This window comes from Orycteropus afer, unplaced genomic scaffold (genome assembly GCF_000298275.1).
Source record: "Orycteropus afer afer isolate SDZICR_OR568_19922 unplaced genomic scaffold, OryAfe1.0 scaffold00035, whole genome shotgun sequence".
Lineage (NCBI taxonomy): Eukaryota > Metazoa > Chordata > Mammalia > Tubulidentata > Orycteropodidae > Orycteropus > Orycteropus afer.
In genome coordinates, this window is record NW_006921622.1 from 16986264 (window position 1) to 17010152 (window position 23889).

At 39.0% G+C, this 23889-nt stretch overlaps 1 protein-coding gene across 1 annotated transcript in view; it reads left to right on the forward strand.

Moving 5' to 3' along the window:
• MYO3A (myosin IIIA) overlaps positions 1-23889 on the forward strand; it is a 360696-nt gene that overhangs the window by 256257 nt on the left and 80550 nt on the right. Inside the window, exons 20-25 of the mRNA XM_007936415.2 lie at positions 2992-3080; positions 4606-4735; positions 7256-7335; positions 8405-8482; positions 13020-13225; positions 19521-19632. Coding sequence (XP_007934606.1) covers positions 2992-3080; positions 4606-4735; positions 7256-7335; positions 8405-8482; positions 13020-13225; positions 19521-19632 — 695 coding nt within the window. The remainder of the gene's footprint in view (positions 1-2991; positions 3081-4605; positions 4736-7255; positions 7336-8404; positions 8483-13019; positions 13226-19520; positions 19633-23889) is intronic.

The window sequence follows — 23889 nt, forward strand, 5'->3', positions numbered from 1 at the left end:
GTGGCAGGGACAGAGGTTATGCATGGGCTCAGCAACATGGACTCCCGCTTACCAAGGCTGATTTGGCTACTGCCACTGCTGAGTGCCCAATCTGCCAGCAGCAGAGACCAACACTGAGTCCATAATATGGAATCATTCCTTGGGGTGATCAGCCAGCAACCTGGTGGCACGTTGATTACACTGGACCACTTACATCATGGAAAGGACAGCATTTTGTTCTTACTGGAATAGACACTTATTCTGTATATAGATTCACCTTCCCTGCATGCCATGCTTCTGCCAAAGCTACCATCCGTGAACTTACAGAATGCCTTATCCACAGCATTGCTTCAGATCAAGGTACTCACTTTACAGCAAATGAAGTGTGGTAATGGGCCTGTGCTCATGGAATTCACCATGTTCCCTATCATCCTGAAGCAGCTGGCTTGATAGAACAATGGAAGGCCCTACTGAAAACACAATTATGGTGCCAGCTAGGTGGCAGTACCTTGGGGCAATGTTGGGGCACTTTTCTCCAGGAGGCTTTATGTGCTCTAAACCAATGTCCAGTATACAGTGCTGTTTCTCCAATAGCCAGGATTCACAGGTCCAGGAACCAAGAGGTGGAGACAGGAGTGGTACCACTCACTATTACCCCTAGTGACTCACTCAAAAAATTTTTGCTTCCTGTCCCTGCTACCCTATGCTCTGTGGGTCTAGAGATCTTAGTCCCAAAGGGAGGAACACTCCCACCTGGAAACACAATACTGATTGCACTGAACTGGAAATTAAGAATGCCACCCAGCCATTTTGTCTTCCTCATGCCTCTGGATCAACAGACAAAGAAGGGCATTACTGTACTCTCTGGTGTGATAGATCCTAATTACCAAGGGGAAATTGGGTTGACATTGCATAATGGAGGTAAAGAAGAATATGTCTGGAATACAGGAGATTCTTGAGGACATTTTGTAGTACTACCATGCCCTGTGATTAAAGTCAATGGAAAATTACAGCAACCCAATTCTGATATGACTACTAATGGCCCACACCTTTCAGGAATGAAGGTTTGGGTCACCCCACCAGGCAAAGAACCAGGACCCACTGAGGTGTTTGCTGAGGGCAAGGGAAATACAGAATGGGTGGTGGAAGAAGGTAGTTCTGAATATCTGCTATGACCACGTGACCAGTTGCAGAAACAAGGACTGTGATTGCTATATTTCTTCGTTGTATAAGTGCATCAAATATGTTTGTTTCCTTCTGTTATGAACTGTGAAATGTAAATAAGGTTAATGTGTTTCAGTTGTACACATTAGCATATCATGTTAGGCACAAATATGACTTTATGATTGTCCTTATTTAGAGATTATAGTTAAGATTTGTACAACTGCCAAGTTGACAAAGGGTGGACTGTGATAGTTGGAGCTATGTGTCAGTTTGGCTGGACCACAATTCTGTGTGGTTTATGTAGTTGTGATGTGGGTTGTTCCCATGATGGGATCAGATGTATATGTTTTGAGCAGCCAATCCATTGAAAGGGAGTTTCCCTAAGGGTGTATCCAGTATATTTATGGACATCCTCTGGAAAGGGACATTTTTCTGTGGATTGGGATTCTGTTGTGCTGCCTACAAGTCTGTGAGCAAACAATCCACCATTCAGCCTGAAGATCTTGGATTCATCATTCGTTGGAGTCAACAGCTGGTATACTGCCTGCCAACCTTGAACTCGTCAGCCCCTATAGCTGCATGAGTCATGAAAAACCTCCATCTTGATGTTTGATCCAGGATCTTGGGACTTGCCAGCTTCTACAAGTGTGTGAGCCATTTTCCTAAGATAAATTTTTCTTTCCCTGCCAACCTTGAACTTGTGAGCCCCTAAAGCTACATGAGTTGGGAAAAGCCTCCATCTTGACATTTGATCCAAGAACTTGGGACTTGCCAGCTACTGTAAGTGTGTGAGCCATTTTCCTAAGATAAATTTCTCTTTCTCTCTCACTGTATATAAGCTTTATTGGTTTTGCTTCTCTAGAGGACCCACTCTAGCACAACTTCTCAGAACCCTATTTGTTGTTGTTATTTGCCATCGAGTCAGAGGCGACTCATAGCCACCCCTCCTTGGGTTTCCGAGGCAGTATCACTATGGAAGTAGATTGCCTCATCTTCCTTCCGAGGAGTGGCTGGTGGGTTTGAACTGCCAGCCTTCTGGTTAGCAGTCAAGTGCCTTAGGCACTACGCTACCAGAGCTATGGGGGAAAATCATTTCATCGTAGTCACTTGATTTTGTTGTTAAAATGTTCCTTCTAGGACATGGAATGACAAGTTCTCTGAAACTGGTGAAATTGTTCTACGAATGTAACTGCCTTTATTTTATTGGAGTCCCTGAGTTAGTGGTTCAAACCTACCCAGCGGTACCTTAAAAGAATGGCCTGGTGATCTGCTTCAGAAAAGTCACAGCCATGAAAACCCTGTGGAGTGTAATTCTACACTGACACACCTCGGCCACCATGAGTCAGAATCAATTCTAAAGCAACTGGTTTTTTGGTTGGTCCTTCTCATGCAATCAGATAATCTTTAGTTCCTCAACAGAAAGGAAAGCCAAAACACCAAGTTTTTAGCTCATGGCTTGCCATCAAACTGTGTTTCACAAACCTCTTTAATTGGTCCTTCTCAGGTAGTTCCCTTCCTCTATATGAGTGGTTCTTAAAATGTGGTTCCCAAACCAGGAAGATTAGAATCACCTAGGAACTTGTTAGAAATAAAAATTCTTGAGTCTCATTCCAGACCTCTTGAATTAGAAACAGAAGGTGGAGGCCAGCAGTCTGTTTCAAGAAGCCTGATACATATTCAAGTTTGAGGACTAGTGCTTTAACTCAGAATGGAATGATAAAAAGTCATGACCTTATGCATTGCTTTATTTTAGTTACATTCCAAATCCTGCCTATATTAGCTATGTAAAATTTTCTGTATTTGTTTTTTATGGTAAAGAGATGATTCTGTCCATTTTTATTTCTACAGAAAAATTTGAAAACAACCTGAAATCCCAGTACTTCTGGAGGCCCAAAAGAATGGAACTTAGTTTTGGAATTCACCACTATGCAGGAAAGGTGGGAACTCTGTAGATTTTTTACTACATTTCTCTTTCGTTTTTGTCTAATAATAAGGACATGAAAATTATGGACCAAAATACTTGTAGTTAGTTAGATAACCATATGTTTTTTGCCTCCATCTGGCTCTGCCTCTGCCCTTCAACTTCTTACAGTCTGTCCCTGTTGTTTGCCAGCCACTCACTATGGAGATGACCCCTACTCTAGGTCCCTAGGGCACTTACTTCTAGCATCTATCCTGAAAAGGTATAGAAGATTCTCAAGTTGATTAACACAATGTTTTAGTTTTTCTAGAAGAATTTTTATTTAAAAAAACTAAAAGAAAACAAGAAAGACAAAGACCAACTTTAGAGAGTCCATCTTTCTGATCGTAAGCCCTGAGTTTGTATGAGACTGGCTGGCAATGGATACCTTTTTTTCCCTTCTCTTAATGATACCTAGTTCAGCTACTAACTGAAAGATTGGAAGTTCTAATCTACCTAAAGGTGCTTTGGAGAAAAGATCTGGTGATCCACTTCTGAAAAATCAGCCTCTCAAAACCCTATGAAGCACAATTCTACTCTGACAGACATGGGATCACCATGAGCTGGCTTTGACTTGACGGCAACTGCTATGATCATTTTATCCAGTTGTGTTTAATGATCATGTTGGATCACCCTACAGAAATCTTTGGATTACATGGATCTTTCAAAAAAAAAAAATTAAAAAACACCTCACTGCTGTGGAGTTGAATCCAACTAATAGCAGCCCTTCCTTGTTTCCGAGGCAGTATCTCTACAGGAAGTAGATTGCCCAGTCTTCCTTCCTAGGAGTGGCTGGTGGGTTTGAACTGCCAGTCTTCTGGTTAGCAGTCAAACGCCTTAGGCACTACGCCGCCAGAGCTCGCACAAGGATTTTAGAAAGTCTTAAAATTATTTAGCAATACCAGAAACACAGACACCCACAGCATATTTAGACCATGCTACCACTCAGATCAGGAGCCCTGGTGGCACAGTGATTTACCACTCTGCTGCTAACTGAAAGGTCAGCAGTTCAAATCACCACCTGCTATTATGGAGAAAGATGTGACTGTTTGTTTCCATAAAGATTACAGCCTTGGAAACCCTATGGGTGACTTGACTCTGTCCTGTAAAATCACTATGAGTTGGAATTGACTTGACAGCAATGAGTTTGGTTTTTTGGGTTTACTACTTAGATAAAAATACATGATGGCAGATTCTCTGTAGGGTATCAGTTATCATAGAAATGAGAATGCCTCGGTGGCCTCAGTGTGTGCTACTTTTATAGCCCCTCTCAACCCTCCAAATAGAGTTAATAAAATCCGTCAGACACAAGTTTTTCAGAGTGCTTTTCCAACCAAGCTGTAAGGTTTACCTTTATAAATCTTCGTATTCCTGTTAGCTGGCACACAGTTAGCTCACAATAAGTGTCAATGGATGATGAGGATGATGATGATGATGATGACCACGATGACCACAATGATGATATTGATTGTGATCATTATAATAACATACTTTATTAACAGGTCCTCTATAATGCAAGTGGATTTTTAGCTAAAAATAGAGACACCCTTCCAACTGATATTGTGCTACTTTTGAGGTCGTCAGAAAACAGTATAATTCGTCAGCTAGTTAGCCATCCTCTGACAAAAACAGGTAAGGTAATTTCTTTTAACCAAGAAAATTTCTCAGGCCCTGGCCAATTAAGTAGTTTCTGTTTCTATGATGTTCATGAGTATACTTCCTAATTAGGAGTCTGGTAGTGTAGTGCCTAAGACACTTGACTGCTAACTAGAAGGCTGGCAGTTCAAACTATGAGTCGGGTCCAACTTGATGGCACATAACAACTTCCCAGTTGTTCACGTCGTTTTGTCTTCAGCTCACTAAATATATTTGTATTAATATGCTCAGTTCCAGATCATCTGAAGAAAATGTAAAAGTGAATATAAAGAAAATGTTGTTGTTGTTGTTATGTGCCGTCGAGTCGGCCCCGACTCATAGCGACCCCTCCTTGGGTTTCCGAGGCAGTATCACTACGGAAGTAGGATTGCCCAACCTTCCTTCCGAGGAGTGGCTGGTGGGTTTGAACCGCCAGCCTTCTGGTTTGTTAAAAGAAAACTTTTGGAGCTCTCCCCAGAAAATATGATGGTATCCTCACTACTCCCTAGAAGAGTGTACTCATCTCTAAAGAATTGAGATTATTTGCTGTTTTTAGAAGTGGACAGCCTTGGAATTTCTACAGGTTCAGTGGCTCTGCCTTATTGATTAAAAGTCATGTGCTTTTGTTCCACCCAAACATGTACAAGCTTGCATTTTCTTTCAAGTTGGAAAAAAGTAGTTTGGGTTGCTTTTCTTTATTAGAGTTTAAATTGTTCTCTGCATTTCTTTTTTATGTATACATATATAACTTTATTGGGCTAAATACAATAAGCTGTACATATTGAAAGAGTAAAATCTGATGCATTTTGGCACATATAAACACCTGTAAAACTGTCACCGCAATCAATAGTGAACATACCTGTCCTTCTCAAATGTTTTCTCACATAATTTTTTGTGCAGTCTTTTCTTCCTGCTTCTCCCTTTCCCCTTCCCTCCCTCCTTAGCTCCCAGGAAAACACTGATCTGCTTTCTGCCACCATAGATAAATTTGCATGTAGAATCTTATATGAATAAAACCCTATAATATATACTGTTTTATGTCTGGCTTCTTTCAATCAAAAAAACTATTTTAAGATTGATACATTTTGTTGTATCTCTCAGTAGGTGATTACTTTTTATTGCTGAGTATAGATGTACAGTTAGTCCCCAACTTATGTTGAATTTCTATTCTGACGGCCCCATGTAAGATGGTTCTTTCTTTTTTTCATTATTTTTGTTTGTTGTGTGCCATCGAGTCGGACCCGACTCATAGTGACCCCTCCTTGGGTTTCCGAGGCAGTATCACTACGGAAGTAGATTGCCCCATCTTCCTTCCGAGGTTTTCATTATTATTATTACCTTTTATTATTACTATCTTTATTAATCTGATCATTATTTGTCTTTGAGAGTTGGAAACATTACAGATAAAATTACAGATGTATTTCAATGTATATTTACATACATAAAAAATACACAAATCATAAAATTTATTCCAGTGATGAGAAAGAGTTGGATGATGTTGACATTTTGTCAATTGTAATAACTCCACTTATGGAAGGTCCTGGATCATCTGGATTATCCCTAGGAATGGGGATGACATCTCTAGTCAGAAAATTAGTGAGCATTTTCTGTAAGGTCCTTTCCATTTCTCCTTCATGTATTTTCCAGTAACATTTCACTGTTTCCCAAATCTGTCTATTGACTGTAGCAAAGCAATCAGCATTTGAGTCCATCTTTTCAAGCAACTGTTGTTGTTGTTGTTATGTGCCGTCGAGTCAGACCCGACTCATAGCAACCCCTCCTTGGGTTTCCGAGGCAATATTACTACGGAAGTAGATTGCCTAACCTTCCTTCCGAGGAGTGGCTGGTGGGTTTGAACCACTAGCCTTCTGGTTAGCAGTCACGTGCCTTAGGCACTATGCTACCAGAGCTCCCCCCTTAGCCCGAGGCCTGTATTAAAGCTTAACCTGGTTACAGAAAAATCTCAGATAACCTTTGCCACAAAAAATAAGCAATTTACTCCCTTCGTCATAATTACCTCATATTTTGTAGACATTTAAAGGAAATATAAAGGTATCTAGTACTTATTCTTAAGTCCCCTGGATGTTGCAGTTTGCACTTATCTGTTAATCTAAAGGTTGGTGGTTCGAACCCACCCAGCAGTACCATGGAAGGGCCTGGTGATCTGCTTCAGTAAAGATTACAGCCAAGAAAACCATATGGAGAAGTTCTCTACTGTGTAAGGCATAGGATTATCATGAGTCAGAATTGACTCAATAGCAAGGGATTTGATCTGGGTTTTAAAAAAAAAAAAAATACACCTCCACATTTCTCTTCCCTAAACTATACTTTTTCTCAATTTAAAATTTGCCATAAACGTTCCCATAACATTTTATCTCTGTGTTTCTCAGAAAATAGTTAACCAAGCATGTAAATATTAATGTTGTAGAATCAATAATGCTTATTTTAACAAATAGAAAAATCATCTAGCCACTAAGGATTCTAGAAGATATATTAATTTTATCTATGTTCCCTTAGGTAATCTGCCACATTCTAAGACTAAAAATATAACAAACTATCAAATGAGGACTTCAGAAAAATCAATTGACCTGACGAAAGTAAGAAAATATATTTTTCATAGCAGTGAATCTAAGACTCTAACCTTTTCAATGGCTGTATTTGTGTGCTTCTAAAAGTAAACAGCCTTTTCCTTAGTTTTTTTTTACCTCCCTTTGATCTTTTTTTTGGCCCCCTTCTTAAACTTATATCAGAAGCTCCAGTGGTGTACTGCCTAAGGCACTTGACAGCTAACCAGGAGGTTGGTGGTTCAAATTCACCAGCTACTCCTCAGAAGGAAGATTGGTCAATCTACTTTCATAGAGATAACGCCTTGGAAACCCAAGGAGAGGTCGCTACGAATTGGAGACTACTCGATGGCACATAACAACAACAGCAAAACTTATATCATCGTGTTATATTTATATTACCTCTCAAGAAGCCGAAACTCACTGTTATTGAGTCAATTCCAACTCATAGTAGCCGTAAATCTCTGTGGAAGCAGACTGCCACATCTTCTGCGGAGCAGCTAGTGGGTTCAAACCACCAACCTTTTGGTTCACAGCCAAATGCCTTAACTGCTACAGCACCAGAGCTTTTTTTTCTGTGAGCTCTAGTGGCACTGTGGTTAAAGCACTGGGCTGCTAACCAAAAGTTTGGTGGTTTAGCTGCTCCATGGAAAAAAGATGAGGCATTCTGCTTCCACGAAGATTTGTAGCCTTGGAAACCCTATGGAGCAATTCTACTTTGTTCTATAGTGTTACTAGGAGTTGGAATTGACTCAGTGGCAAGTGAGTTTGGTTTTGGTCATATTAACGTCTAGTCACTAAAATCATGCATTTCTAATATATTCCTAGCTCTTTTATAGCTTTTTTTTTTGAAATGTTATATTTTAAATGTGCAAAAAAAATGTATTATCAAGGTTAGATATATTCACATTCCATGCAAGACCAATTAAAATTCCAATGAGACTGACAAAACAATTATCTTAATGTAAAAATACCAACAACAGTTTTGTTGGTTTATGTATTTTAATGCATAGAGTAAGATAACCTGAAGATGCCAGATACACTCTGTACATCACAAATTTCAATAGATCTGAAGCATCTCTGACTTCTTTGGTCTTTTTAGGGTGAAAATGGAGAAGCCACACGCTATGCCAGAGAGACGACCAACATGAAAACACAAACAGTTGCATCATATTTTAGAGTAAGATATTAAGTTATGTTTTGTATTTCCCAGGGATATTATTCATTCTAAGGAGAGTTACACATCAGAAACTTTTACCAAATATCAGAGTGCCATTAACAAAAGAGAATTTTTATTTTATTGAATTTAGTGAGATATAGGATATATTAGTGAGCACTGTCAGAAATCTGTGGGTTGGTTTTACTTTGATATTTCATTTATGAGGAGCTCTGGTAGCATAGTGCCTAAGGCACTTGACTACTAACCAGAAGGCGGGCGGTTCAAACCCACCAGCCACTCCTCGGAAGGAAGATGGGGCAATCTACTTCCGTAGTGATACTGCCTCGGAAACCCAAGGAGGGGTCGCTATGAGTCAAGTCCGACTCAACGGCACATAACAACAACAACAACAGCATTTCATCTATGAAATTATTGTATCTTAGTCACCCTTAATGGGTATCTGTATCATGATTAAAATTTGTCCATAGAACCAAGTGGGTTTTCATGAAAATAAAACCTAAAATGGTTTTTAATTTGATACTGTAAAAACTTCCAATTATTCCTACTCCTGGATGAGTTTTGGATGGACAGATGGGGCATGGTTGAGAATCCATCTCCATTCCAGATCACCCTGCACATTAAAAATTAATAAGGATAAATAAATTTTAAAAATAGTTGCAATCAAGTTGATTCTGATTCATGATGACCTCGTGTGTCAGAGTAGTACTGTGCTCCACACAGTTTTCAATGGCTGTGGTTTTTCACAAGTAGACAGCCAGGTCTTTCTTCTGAGGTGCCTGTAGGTGGACTCGAATTACCAGCATTTTGATTAGCAGCCAAGCATGTTAACCATTTGCACCATCCAGGGACTGCACATTCAAAAAAAGTCAAAGCCACTGTCATTGAGTCCATTCTGACTCACAGTGACACTTTCACCCCAAAAAACAAACCCACTGCCATCAAGTCAGTTCCAGCTCATAGCAACCCCTAGTGGGTTTCCAAGGCAATAAATCTTTATGGAAGTAGATTGCCTCATCTTCCTTCCATGGAGCAGAAGGTGGATTTGAACCACCAGCCTTCTGGTTAACAGTCAGATGCCTTAGACACTGCACCACCAGAGCTCCTAGTGATCTTTTAGGACAGAATAGAATTGCTCCATAGGATTTCCAAGGCTGTAAATCTTTATCAAAGCAGACTGCCTCTTCTTTCTCCCACAGAATGCATGGTGGCTTCAAACTACTGATCTTTTGGTTAGCAGCTCAATGCTTTAACCACTACACCACCAGAGCTCCTATCACATAGATGAGCTGAAAACCTTGAAAGGAAAGTAGAACTCCACACTTTATTGGGCCAAAGAACAGATATACCAGGAAGACGCAGTAACATATCAAGGAAGTCATTCTGTGGTTATCTTAGCAGAGAAACAAGGTATAAGCTTTTCTTCCTTGCAGAGTATGAGAGGAAAGGAAAGACAAGAAGCACTTTATTTTCTCTGTGCTCTGGAGACCACTTGATATCCTTCCCTTTATTACTGGCTCCAGGAGCTCTGGTGGCATAGCGCATAAGGTATTTGACTGCTAACTAGAAGGCTGGCGGTTCAAACCCACCAACCACTCTTCGGAAGGAGGATTGGGCAATTTACTTTGCAGTGATCCTACCTTGGAAACCTAAGCAGAGGTCATTATGAGTCAAATCTACTCAACAGCAGTGAGTTTGAGTTTTTATTGTTTATATCTTCCGGAAAAAAAAAAAAAAATCATATCAACCAGCCAATGAAATTGGAGAAAATGCAGCCTAAAACTTGGAAATTATTACTAGAGTAACTTAACACAGGTGAGGAGAAGGAAATTGAGTTACATTTACTATAAGTGTTCATTGAATACATAGTTCTGTTAACAAAATCATGAAATATTTTTTTAAATAGCTGGGTCGTTTTATTAAATATTCTTCAAGTCCTAATCTCACAGCACACACTGTGTACTTAATCGTCTTTGAGTGGTGCCTTGTACATTTATGTACTTAATGTCTCCTGTTTGCTGCTGATACAGTCGCCTTAAATCAGGAATGCAGCTCAACTGAATCACCAAAAAATATTTACAACCAGGTGATTTCCTTCTTTCAGTGAGTTATCCAAGCCCATTATCATACCAGTATTGTTGAACATCAAGTATATTTGAGCCAGATTATTCATAAAAATCATTTTAATCCTCAAGCTGAAGTGAGAAGCAATAGAAGACAATTCTATACAGTGTGTAATGTGCTTTTAAATTTATTTGTCTCTTCTACTGAGAAGAGTAGGTGTAACATTGTGCCTTGGTCTCTGAGAAAAACTAATGCCTAAATTGCAGTAGGGAGCTCTGGTGGCATAGTGCCTAAGGCATTTGACTGTTAACCAGAAGGCTGGTGGTTCAAACCCACCAGCCACTCCTCAGAACAAAGACTGGGCAATCTACTTCCGTAGTGGTACTGCCTTGAAAACTCAAGGAGGAGTCAACAATGAGTTGGATCCAACTTAACGGCAGTAAGTTGTTTTGTTTTTTTGTGTTTTGTTTTGTTTTTATTTGCGGTAGGAGTCTTAGGTGGTGCAAAAGGTTAAATGTCTGGATACAGCAGAAAAGGTTGGTGGTTCAGATCCACCCAGAGGTTCCACATGGTGATTTGCTTCTGAAAGGACACATCCTTGAAAACTCTATTGGAGCGATTCTACTCTGCACACATAGAGTCACCATGAGTTAGAATCGATGACTCAACAGCAACTACCCACAGCAAATTGCCCTAAGCTCCTGCTCAGCATGCACACAGAATGTATATCACCTTCGCATCTCCAGTGCCTGGCAGATGTTTGCCTGACTGAAGGATTGATGACTCACAGATAAATGTAATGAAAAATGGCTCCAGATTGGCAGACCCAGCTGTTTGAAGATCACATCTAAGCAACAGTGTCCAAAAGGAAGCAATGCACATCCAGCGCTGTCAGTTGCCTAGTTCTAAGATTTGGTCTGCACTGGGTTTTTGATTGTAGGGTTTTGTATTTAAACACTAAAGAGATGCAGCCATCAATATCCATGATGTATCTGTTTCCATCCATATGTTATTTGGCAATAAATTGTGATCCTTGTCTTTGAGATACTAGTACTGTGGGATCCTACTTTCAGTTGAATTATATTTTCTTTAATATGTTATACTTGATTGTCCAGTAATTAGCAATTATTTTAATAAGTTAATGCTGCAGAACAGTTTTCATATACATGTGACTGAAAAAATCTACCAAAATAAATAAGAATATTACCAAACTGGAGCAGAGTAGAGTATTTGAGTGAATATCACTTTGCTTGCTTACTTCATATCTGTGCCCTACATATTAAAAATGCACCAGCTTCTTTATCCTTATTCCACACTGGGAGATGATTCTGATAGGGATTGAAGTATTTACTTTCAGACTTGATATAAAGAAAGAGTTGGACAGGGAGTTTAATAATATAAGCAGGCTTAACCAGATTGTGTGCCTAAATATTCTAATTCAGCAAGTTTCCCTGATAGAGTATAAATGTTGTTGTTGTTGTTGTTGTCATGTGCCGTCGAGTCGGCCCCGACTCATAGCGTCCCCTCCTTGGGTTTTCGAGACAGTATCACTACGGAAGTAGGATTGCCCAACCTTCTATACTTACCGATAAATTGTATTTTAAAAATTATATCTTTTAATTAAAATTGCCTTAAGAATTTACAGACAGACTTACAATAGCTAAATTTCGAGTTATTACCTCTATATTTTTATGAATATATCTGCATTTATTTTAAGATGCTGTGGTAGTTAAGGTTATATGTCAACTTGGCTAGACCTGATTTTGAGTGCCTGGGCAGCTGGATGTAGTTATTCCCCATGATGAGATTGGTCATCAACTGCATGGTGGAATCTACTGGAGCAGCTGAGTGACTGCCTTAAGGATGCGGTCTGCTTCCGGCATGTAAGGAGAAACGTTGAGAAAGTTCTGCAGCTTTTGGCACTCTTGAATCCTACATGTCACTGAGTCATCATTAAGCAGCCTGCCATGTTGTCTGCCAATCTTCAGACTGTTAATGGACTTAAATCAGTGGTCTGCCATGTGGAGTGGTAATATTGGGACTGTGCCTTTTTACTTGTCAACCTTGGGTTTGTCAGCCTCAGTAGCCAGCAGCTGCCTGCATGAGGAAAGCCTCCACCTTCATTGGGCCGGGAGCAAGAGACAGAGCTGAAGCCCAAGGTTGAGAGGCTTTCACCCAGCCCTTAGAGCCTGGCACTTTGAACTCAGGCCTCCAGCCTCCAAAACTGTAAGAAAATAAATCTGTTTGTTCAAGCCACTCATTTGTGGTATTTCTGTTAGAGAGGCACTGAGGTAACTAAAATATATCCTTTAAATAATATTTTCATTGATACAGATTTTCCTTTAGTTACTATGAATTAGTGTACACATTTATAACATTCAACTTTCAAATTTTATTTTTTTAGTGAATAGAGACCTGCAAGCTTAGATGTTTTTGTGTGCTACACTAGAAAATTTACTTTCATTCCATATTACAGTATTCCCTAATGGATTTACTATCAAAAATGGTGGTGGGCCAGCCTCATTTTGTTCGCTGCATCAAACCAAATAATGATCGTCAGGCGAGGAAATATGACAAAGAGAAAGTTCTGCTTCAGCTCCGCTATACGGGAATTTTGGAAACAGCAAGAATTCGAAGACTAGGATATTCACATCGGATACTTTTTGCTAACTTTATAAAGCGGTATGTGTATTTATTTTTTATTTCTGTTTTCAGTTTACATAAAATTTTCATTAGAATATAGGAAATAAAGTAGGAAAGAGAATTATTTAGGTGGTTAGTGAGAGAGGTATTTTGTTCATGCAAATTATTTTGTATACAAGAGACAAGTTAACTATTAATTGGGGCTAGAAGTTATCAGCTTGAAAATTCAATGTGTTAGCTAGACAGTGTGACCCAAAGCCCCAAACTTTTGGATTGAGGTGTTGTATGATCTAGGTTCTCCTCCTAACTCTGCCGTTTGCTTTGTATTCATGGTCCTAGACCAGTGATTCTCATCTAAGAGCAATTTTGCCCCTTAATGACATACTTGGTTTTCACAATTGAGGTTGGGAGATGCTACTGACATCTAGTGAGTAGAGGCCAGGGACACTGCTAAACATCTTACAGTGCACAGGACAACCCTCACAAGAAAGAATTATCCAGCTCAAAATGTCAGTAGTGTTGAGGTTGAGAAATCCTGGTCTATACAGAACCACATTTTCCTTGTGTGGTTTTCCTCATTTATTTTCAATAAATCTGCCGTGACTACCTGATAGAATTGCTGTAAGAATCAAATGAGATAGATCCTCCAAAGGTTATTGAAAAGATAGAAAGAAACAATTAGATATAAGGTGTTCTTTTTAATATTTGAAATTAATGTAAAATGAATTAAGCTATATCCTAAATACATTTTAAGTAAAACATTAGTAGTGGTGTGGATAAGGAGCTCTGTGGTGTCATGGTTAAGGCATTTGGCTGCTAACCAGAAGCTCAGTGGTTTGAACCCACCAGCTGCTTCATGGAAGAAACACGAGGCAGTCTGTTTCTGTAAAGATTAACAGCCTTGGAAACCCAGTGGGAATTGCTATAAGTCAGATAGACTCAATGGCAGTGAGTTTAAGTGATACAGATATTCAATACTTTATATATTTAATAGTGTAAAAGCCCATATTTCTGATAATTTATCATTTCTAGGATTTCTGTTAATTGTGAAAAGAAGTCTGTGAAAACTTTCAGGTGAAGCCTAGTTTTTAAGGAAGTCTCCATATATAACATCCTTGGGCCTTTTGCAGAGTTTTAAGGATAAAACAGAGTGCTGAAATGCTACCACTTGAACATGAAATATGATTTCTAACCCTTGCACCTCCCGAAATTGTGAAGTATTATATCAAGCATGCTTTCCTTGGAATAACCAAGACTTTTACTACATGTGATGAGCATTCTAGTTTTTTCTGCAATTGTTCAGATTTTCAGCAATTCTTGATTTTTTTTTTTCTTTACCAAAAACCAAATCTACCATTGAGTTGATTACAACTCATAGCGACCCTGTACGGTAGAGAAGATCTGCCCCGTAGGGTTTCCAAGGCTATAAATCTTTACAGAAGGAAACTACTACCTCTTTCTCCCTTGAGCAGCTGTTGGGTTCAAACCACTAACCTTTTGTTTAGCAGCTGTGCTAGGAAAAAAGAGACCCCAGGTTCAAACTTGTTCTATAGAGACCCTTTCATTAAGCTTTAGACTGAACAAAGACAATCATCCAGGATGAGGGAAACCAACAGTATGTAGACAGTACAGAAGCCAAATGGTGTTCATTATATTTTTGTATATATCCAAAAAATACATTTTGTACACAAGAGATAAGTTAACTATTAATTGGGGCTAGAAGTTATCAGCTTGGAAATTCTGTGTATTCGCGTAGACAGTATGATATATGATGTATTTGTATATATACAAAAATATATATGTATATAATGATGTTCATTATATTTGATACAGTACAAAAGAAATCATTGCAAAATCATGATTGATGGCAGGTCAACTCATCTCTTTAATAGGCGAGATTACAGAAGTGGAGAAAGGACCATGATTGGGATACGTACATAACTGAAGATTAAACAGGGTTATAGAATTGGTTGTGGGCCTTGATGACCTAGCTACTTCATGGTCAGGGTTTAAGTCATGACCATGGGACTTAAATTATAGCCATAAGGTGGCTACAAGACAATACCAGGACCCTAACTTTAAATTAGATAAGGACATACCCAGGCAAATTCAGTAGTTGCTTGTATGAGGATAATCTACTTGCAACTACACACTTCCTGAGGGCAAAACTGCCCCTCCCTAAGTATGTCCTGGACTTGTCTGTGCATGGGCACATTGCAGGTTTAATAATTAGGACTCAAATGATGGCTGAACTTATGTCAAGATTCAAATTAGAATTAGGGCCTCCACTATAGACCACAGCCTTCCACAAACTGTATGCTTTAAAATGTAAGCTCTAATACATAGCCAAGCACTTTAACTACTATGCCACCAAAGCTCCATTTTTACCTGGAAAAAGAAAAGTATTCGTTTGGGATGCCTTGAAAACTACCTCTTTTCCATTATGGAAACCAAAAATATATAAATATGGTGACTTTCATATTGGCAAATTTCTAATAGTAATGTAGGAGCTCTGGTGGCGTAGTACCTAAGACATTTGACCGCTAACCAGAAGGCTGGTGGTTCAAACCCACCAGCCACTCCTTGAAAGGAAGATTGGGCAATCTACTTGCGTAGTGATACCACCTCGGAAACCCAAAGAGGGGACACTCTGAGTCGGGTCCAACTCGATGGCAGTGAGTTGGTTTTTGGTTTGAATAGTAGTTTAAGACGGATTTTAAAAACTCACGTTTTAGAGTTCAGAATTACAACCAGCATTTAATCATGATTTCATTTCCCATAGACTCAATTTTATATCCAAAACTAAGAATAGACAGTCTTGAAATTTTTATTGGCCAATAGGTAAATTCTCCATTCTGTGCATGAAAGCAGGTAACTCAGAAGACTTGATGCAAAGGAATTTCAGATTTCAAACTGAAATTAAAATTTGACCTTATTATCATATATTTCATTTTTTAGGAGAAAACTCTTTAAATTGCTTAGATAAATAGTATGCGTATGAGACTAATATTAAACCAAATCCCACTACTGTTGAGTCTATTCCAACTCATAGCAACCCCATCAGGTTTCCAAGGCTGTAAATCTTCACGGAAGTAGATTACTTCATCTTCCTCTATGGAGCTGGTGTGTTCAAACCACTTACCTTTTGGTTATAGCAGCCCAATGCTTAACCACAGTACCACCAGAGCTCCTGATATTAATATAAATACCTTAAATTTAAGTGATTTTTTTTTAATGTACAAGGCACTGTGCTAAGCATTGTGACAGACAATTTAAAAACTGACTTGATCCTCGAAATTTGACAGTCTAGTGGGAGTTATGAAAACCATAGAATAGAAAGATAAAAGCACCACAATAATGAATGCTAAAGCCCAAATAAATGGTACATGCAGTGTAAGAGTTCAGGGAAGAGAGAGACTACCTCCAGGAGAGCTGATAAGAGAGTTTATCAAAAGAGGAAACTTATCCTGAGATCTAGTGGGAACTGTTGTGGGGAACACAGGAAGGGTCTTTCTCAGTGTACAGGTTGGTATGTCAAAAGCTAAAGGCAATCATCTACTTACATTTTTAAGGGACTTGGAGTAGATTTGATTGGCAGAGTGGTCTTCAGTGAAGTGACAAAAGATGGAAAAATCAGTTGGGTTAAAATTATGAAGAGAGAGCTTTGAATACCAAGTTAAACTTATATTTTCAGAAGCATTCATGGTTTCACAGTATGGACCATAAAGAAAACCAAATCTGTCATCTAGATGATATTATAGTTGATAGTAGCTTATTGGGAGCTCTGATAGCATAATGCCTAAGGCCCTGGACTGCTAACCAGAAGGCTAGCGGTTCAAACCCATCAGCCACTCCTCAGAAGGAAGATGGGGCAATCTACTTCCGTAGTGATACTGCCTCGGAAACCCAAAGAAGGGTCACTATGAGTTGGGTCTGACTGGATGGCACATAACAACAACAACAACAACACAGTAGCTTATTTGAAAGGTCAGAAATGAGAATAAATTTTAAAATGCATTTCAAAGTCTTGTGCCATCATAGAGGATCCCCGGGTTGCACAAACAGTTAAGCACTCAGATGCTAACTGAAAGTCTGGCAGTTCAAATCCACCCAGAGATGTTGCAAAAGAAAGGCCTGGTGATCTACTTCCAAAAGGTCACAGCCATTGAAGACTCTCTGAGTGTAATTCTACTCTGAAACGCATGGGGTCGCCATGAGTCAGCATTGACTCAATGGCAGCTGGTTTGAATTGGTGTTTGTGTTATTGCAGAGAAACAAATTGTTACCTGATACATGAGGAAGAGGGGGAAAAAAAATAGTACAAAGAGAACATGTGAATAGGTACTCTTAACACAGAAAATGGTAGAAATAAAAGGCTAAATCTTTTCTTTGTCACTAATTTGGAAGCTGTCATCCAAATTGCCATAGAATCTTAGGAAAGTAGAATGATTTGCAAAGGCCCTGTGGAGATGTTAATAGGACTAAATAACCCTCCTATGTCCTGCATTAGCCTTTGACTAGCCCTACTAGTAGGAGGCATAACTCGTCAGACCCTTTGTCTGTTCTGTGCCAGATAAACTCTTCTGTTCTGTGACAAAGAAACATGAACTTGCTTTGCACAAGAGACTGGGTTGTTACTGTAGTTATTTCAAATGCCTCTTACACTGTTATAATGGAAAAAGAGACCAAGTTCAAACATTTCTATAAAGACTCTGTCATTAAGCCTTACACAGGACAAAGACAAAACAAAGACAATCATCTAGAATGAAGGAGACCATTAACGTACATACAGTACAGAAAGCTGAATGGAGTCTGCTGAGTCACAGCCATGGGGCTTGTTATATATGAATGAAAACAAAGGGAGTCATCACAAAGTCATGGTTGGTAAAGATCAATTCATCAATGTAGAAGGCAGGACTGCAGAAGTAGAAAAAGGACCATGACTGGAGTATGTACACAATTGAAGATTAAAAAGGCTTATAGCATTGGTTCTGGGGCTTGACTACCTGGCTAGATGGTGGTCTCAATATGACTCATGACCATGGGGCCTTAGTCATAGCCACAAGGTGGCTACAAAATAATACCAGGACTCTAACTGTAATTTAAGTCAGAAAAGGATGTGCTCAGACAAGTTTCCTTGTTCTTTGTGTGAGCATATTCTGCTTTCAACCACAGTCTTTGTGAGGACAAACTGCCCCTCCTTAGGTTTGTCTTGGAACTTGTCTATGCATAGCCACAATGTTGGTTTAAGGGTCAGAAAGAATTCAAATGGCGGCTAAAACATATGTTAAGCATCAAAATGGAATTAGGGCTCCCACTGTAGACCACAGCCTTCCACAAACCAAGTGCTTTAGAATTTAAGCTCTAATATACTATGAAGCCACCTAAATTGGCTCCATTTTTCCAGTAGGCACCCATACACAACTGTTGGGTTCGCAGTGTTCTAACATACCCAGAACTTATTGAAGGCAGTGGTATAGTACCTAAGGCATTTGACTGCTAACAAGAAGGCTGGCAGTTCAAATCCACTAGCCACTCCTCGGAAGAAAGATTGGGGAATCTACTTCTGAAGAGATACCACCTCGGAAACCGAAGGAGGGGTCACTGAGTCAGATCCAACTCGACGACAGTAAGGGTTTAGTGAACTAGGTCAGTAGACATGCTTTGACCTCAGAACACCTGGGGTAGAATCCCACCTCTGTCACTTGTTGAATGTGTGGCTTTATTTAAAGTAACTTACATTATGTCAGTGTCGAGCTTCAATTTCCTCATCTGTAAATAGAGGTAATGGTAATAGTTTCTACCCTACATATGGTGTGAGCATTAAATGAGATAAGTAACATGTATGGTTAGGCCAAATATCATCAATTCATATTAGTTATATTTATTTGGGTAGAATTAAACACCTTCACCTAATCTTACAATCAGCTTCCAATGTTTTCATGAAGGTAAAAACAGGAATAAAAGCTTTCTCTTCACTTCTGCCACTTTTGCTTTCAATACCCAGAGAAAGTTTGTTTTTAAGAACCCACCAAGTTATATTGTTTGTGTTTGTTTTGGGAATGAGGGAGTGTTTTACACTTCAGTGAAAAGAGTTGAAAAGCAATTATTGAAGTGAGAAACTACTCAAATTGACACAAATAGACTGATTCAGATTTGTGTGGGTCTGGAATTCAATCTATTCCTGAGTTATTCTGAGAATGACTTCAGGATTCCCATCTCTTCAGCCTATGTAGTCCCTTCCTCTCCTCTGCACAAATCTGCCCAATGTCCATCAGGTTCCTGAGACGTTAGACTTTTGTACAACACTAATCAGTTTTTTTCCCATTTTAAGGTATTACATTCTTTGCTACAAGTGGAACGAAGAGCCCCCAGTGAGCCCGGACACCTGTGCCACCATTTTGAAAGAAGTTGGTCTTGAACATTGGGCTCTTGGAAAAACAAAAGTAATGTTATCATGTAATTTCAGAAAGAAATTTTAGTAGCTATGTTGGATTTACTAAGAACTGTAATATTTTACTATGAATATTTTACTGAATCTGTAGCTGAAAGTAGGGGATATGAATTCATTAAATTAAAAAAGAAAAAAAAAAACCTTTACTGTTCCTAAAGGTTTCTTTAAAGAAATTCAAGAAAACTGTATCTTGAAGATTCATTTTATTTTATTTATTTTTTTTTATTTTGATTTGGGTGAAGATTTACAGAGTAAATTCACTTTTCATACAGCAGTTCACATATACTTTGTCTCATGTCATTGACCAAAATTTACAATGCAACAGCTCCCCTCCCACTTCCTCCCCATAGTTACCTCTTCCCAGTGTCCATCCCTCCATACTCTTCTGCGCCCTGAGCTATCTCCCTGTGCGTAAGCAGCCCTTCCTTCTCCCATGATTGCTCTCTCCAGGGTGTGTGTCTACTTGAGGTAAATGTTTAACTCACTTGCCTGTTCTTTGTTTGGCTGGAAACCACAGGTGTGGGTTCAATCCCAGACCTGAAGGGCAGCTAGGGGCCATAGTCTCAGTGGTTTCACCAGGCTCTATTGGACCAGCAAACCTGGTCCCCACCTGAAAATTCATTTTAAAAAGTATAAAGCTTCATCAAATAAAACCTGTAGAGAATCATAATGATGTAAGTAGAATTCGGTTTTTCTTGTTCTCCTAATTCTTGAATCTGCTTCGGTGGTAAATTTGAAATTTATCTGAGTAAAATATCTACCATTATTATTTGACTCAATGTCTGTGATATTTGGATATTAATGTGTTTATGAATTAGATTTGCAGTCCTGTGAAATCTTAGTTCATTTAATCCTTTAGAGAATGACGTAAAAAATCATCACCAATGTTGAATATGGAAGTAAGACAGGTGAATGCTTAGAGAAACATCCATTGGGTTTCTCACATGTCCTCATAGAACTACAAGATGAGCATAAGGAGATAAACAGGGTAACAGGTCTTAGGGGTGCATTAAATGCGTCACTGTGGGGGAGGTGTAATTTAAAGCAAAGACTCGGAGAATGACCACTCAAGAATAACTGTAATCAGCCATACCACAGAAGAGAATGAAAAGGAAATTTCACATCAGAGAAATTCATATGGAGGGATCATTTGCATCTTGGGTGCAGGAGGTGTGGGAGAGACTTGTCAGAATGTTCAAGTGAGAAGTTAGTCTTGTATCCACTTAAGGAATTTTTTCAAATGACTATGAATTTTTAGAAGTGACTATCTTATATTTAGTATCCTACATGTTCAATAATTCCTATTTAATTTAATCCTTAGGAGCTCTGGTAGCATAGTGCCTAAGGCACTTAACTGCTAACCAGAAGGCTGGCGGTTCAAACCCACCAGCCACTCCTCGGAAGGAAGGATGGGCAATCCTACTTCCGTAGTGATACTGCCTCGGAAACCCAAGGAGGGGTCGCTATGAGTCGGGGCCGATTCGACGGCAAATAACAACAACAGCAATTTAATCCTTAGCAGGAGGAAATTCTGTCCATGAAAAGGTGTGTGTTTTATTCACACCATTTTCTTTTAGATGCTCACAAAGATGAATTTCATCAAACTGAAACATTTTGATTTATGGTCTGAAACACATGCCCGGCTTCAAATGGAGTTTTAACTTGTGAAAAGGCCCTTTGCCATTCCTATTCTGTGTGGTATTTAAGTAGCATTTTAAAGTTATTTGTATTTTTCCACTTCACCTTTTCCAACTCATTAAGATGGATAAAAGTATTTAATATAGAAACATTTCTAATGCTATGTAGAAAAAAATGATGACCTTTTTAAACAGATTGAATTTTAAATGAATTGTCAACACCAGAATGAACTAAATATATTAATGTCTAGAGCCCTGTAGAAATTAAAACTAAATTCATTCAAAACCAATAATGCTAAACTATTTGCCGGTGGTGCCAGGCTTTCAAGTAATGGAGTGATATGAAAATTCTACCATCAGGGTTACCAGGTCTCATGACTCAGGTGTTGATTTGAATTTAAGTGAATTTCCTAGTGGATTTAATAAATTCTCTTTGAGGTGACTTTTACTAGTAAATTTAGCCTTTAAAGAGGAGAAGGGAGAAGGGGGGAAAAAAGCAGTATTTCTTTACTGGAGGGTTAAAAGCTCTGTGATCAGCACAACTCCAGGCTCCTTTCTTGCTCAGATTCATTTTTTTATTTTAGAATTATCCTAAAGCAGCCCTCCTTTCTATAGTGATAGTTATGTCTAGTGAAAAAGTTCATTAATTCTGTCTGTAACCTCATTTCTGCCTTATTCTTTCCACTGATAACATAATGTGCTCCATTAGGACAGCATCCACCACTTGTCTGTTTGTTTGTCGTACTGTGGTGGCTTACATGTTGCTAAGATTCTGGAAGCTATGCCACCAGTATTTCAAATACCAGAAGGGTCACCCATGGTACACAGGTTGCAGCAGAGCTTCCAGACTTCAGAAAAAGGTTATTCAGTGAAAACCCTACGGACAGCAGCAGAACATTGTCTGCTATAGTGCTGGAAGATGGGCCCCTCAGGTTGGAAGGCACTCAAAATACAAGTAGGGAAGAGCTGTCTCCTCGAAGTAGAGTTGACTTTAATGACATGGATGCAGTAAAGCTTTCAAGGTATTCATTTGCTGATGTAGCCATGACTCAAAATGAGAAGAAATAGCTGCAAACATCGATTAATAATTGAATGTATGAAGTTTGAATCTAGGAAAATTTGTCAAAAAATGAAATGAAATGCCTAAAAATTGATATGCTACATGTTAGTGAGCTGAAATGGACTGGTATCAACCATTTTGACTCAGACAATTAGATATATGGTCTACTATGCCAGAAATGAAAAATTGAACAGGAATGGCATTGCATTTATCATCAAAAGAACATTTCAAAATCTATCCTGAAGTACAGGACTATCAGTGACAGGATAATATCCATACATCTACAGGGAAGACCAGTTAAAATGACGTGTTATTCAAATTTATGCACCAACCACCGATGCCAAAGATGAAGAAATTGAAGAGTTTTACCAACTTCTATAGTCTGAAAATGATCAAACAGGCAATCAGGGTGCATTGATAATTAGTGGTAATAGAAATGTGAAAGTTGGAAATGAAGAATTATCAGTAGTTAGAAAATATGGCCTTGGTGATAGAAATGACACTGGAAATCACCTGATAAATTTTTGCAAGGCAAATGACTTCTTTATTGCAAACAACTTTTTTCAATTACACCTTTTTTCAATAACATAAACCTTGCAGAGGAGTTCAGGTAGCATGGCGTAGTGCCTAAGGCATTTGACTGCTAACCAGAAGGCTGGTGGTTCAAACCCACCAGCCACTCCTCAGAAGGAAGGTTGAGCAATCCATTTCTGTAGTGATACCGCCTCAGAAACCCAAGGAGGGGTCACTGTGAGTCGGGTCTGACTCGATGGCAGTGTGTTTGGTTTTGGTTTTTATACCTTGCAAGATGGATACATAGAAATCACATCAACTACATCTGTGGAAAGAGACAATGGAAAAGCTTGATTTTATCAGTCAGAACAAAGCCAGGGGCTGACTACTGAACAGACCACCAATTGCTCACGTACAAGTTCAGGTTGAAGCTGAAGAAAAAAATCCACAAGAACCAACCAATGACTTTGAGTATATTCTACCTGAATTTAGAGACCATTTAAAGAATAGATTTGTGTATGAATACCAGTGACCAAAGACCAGATGAATCGTGAGATACCATCAAGGACATCATACATGAAGAAAGCAAAAGGTCATGAAAAAGGCAGGAAATTAGGAAAAATCCAAATGGATGTCCCCAGAGACTCTGAAACTTGTTCTTGAATATAGAGGAGCTCTGGTAGCATAGTGCTAAGGCATTTGACTGCTAACCAGAGGGCTGGCGGTTCAAATGCACCAGCCACTCCTCAGAAGGAAGGTTGGACAATCTACTTCCATAGTGATACTGCCCCAGAAACCCAAGGAGGGGTCAGTATGAGTTGGGTCTGACTCAAGGGCACATAACAACAACAAAATGAATGGAAGAAATGATGAAGTAAAAGAGCTGAACAGAAGATTTCAAAAGGCAGCTTGAGAAGACAAAGTAAAGTATTATAATGAAGTATGCAAAGATCTAGAATTAGAAAACCAGAAAGGCATTTTTCAAGCTGAAAAACTGAAGGAAAACTTCAAGCCCCCAGTTGCAATATTAAAGGACTCT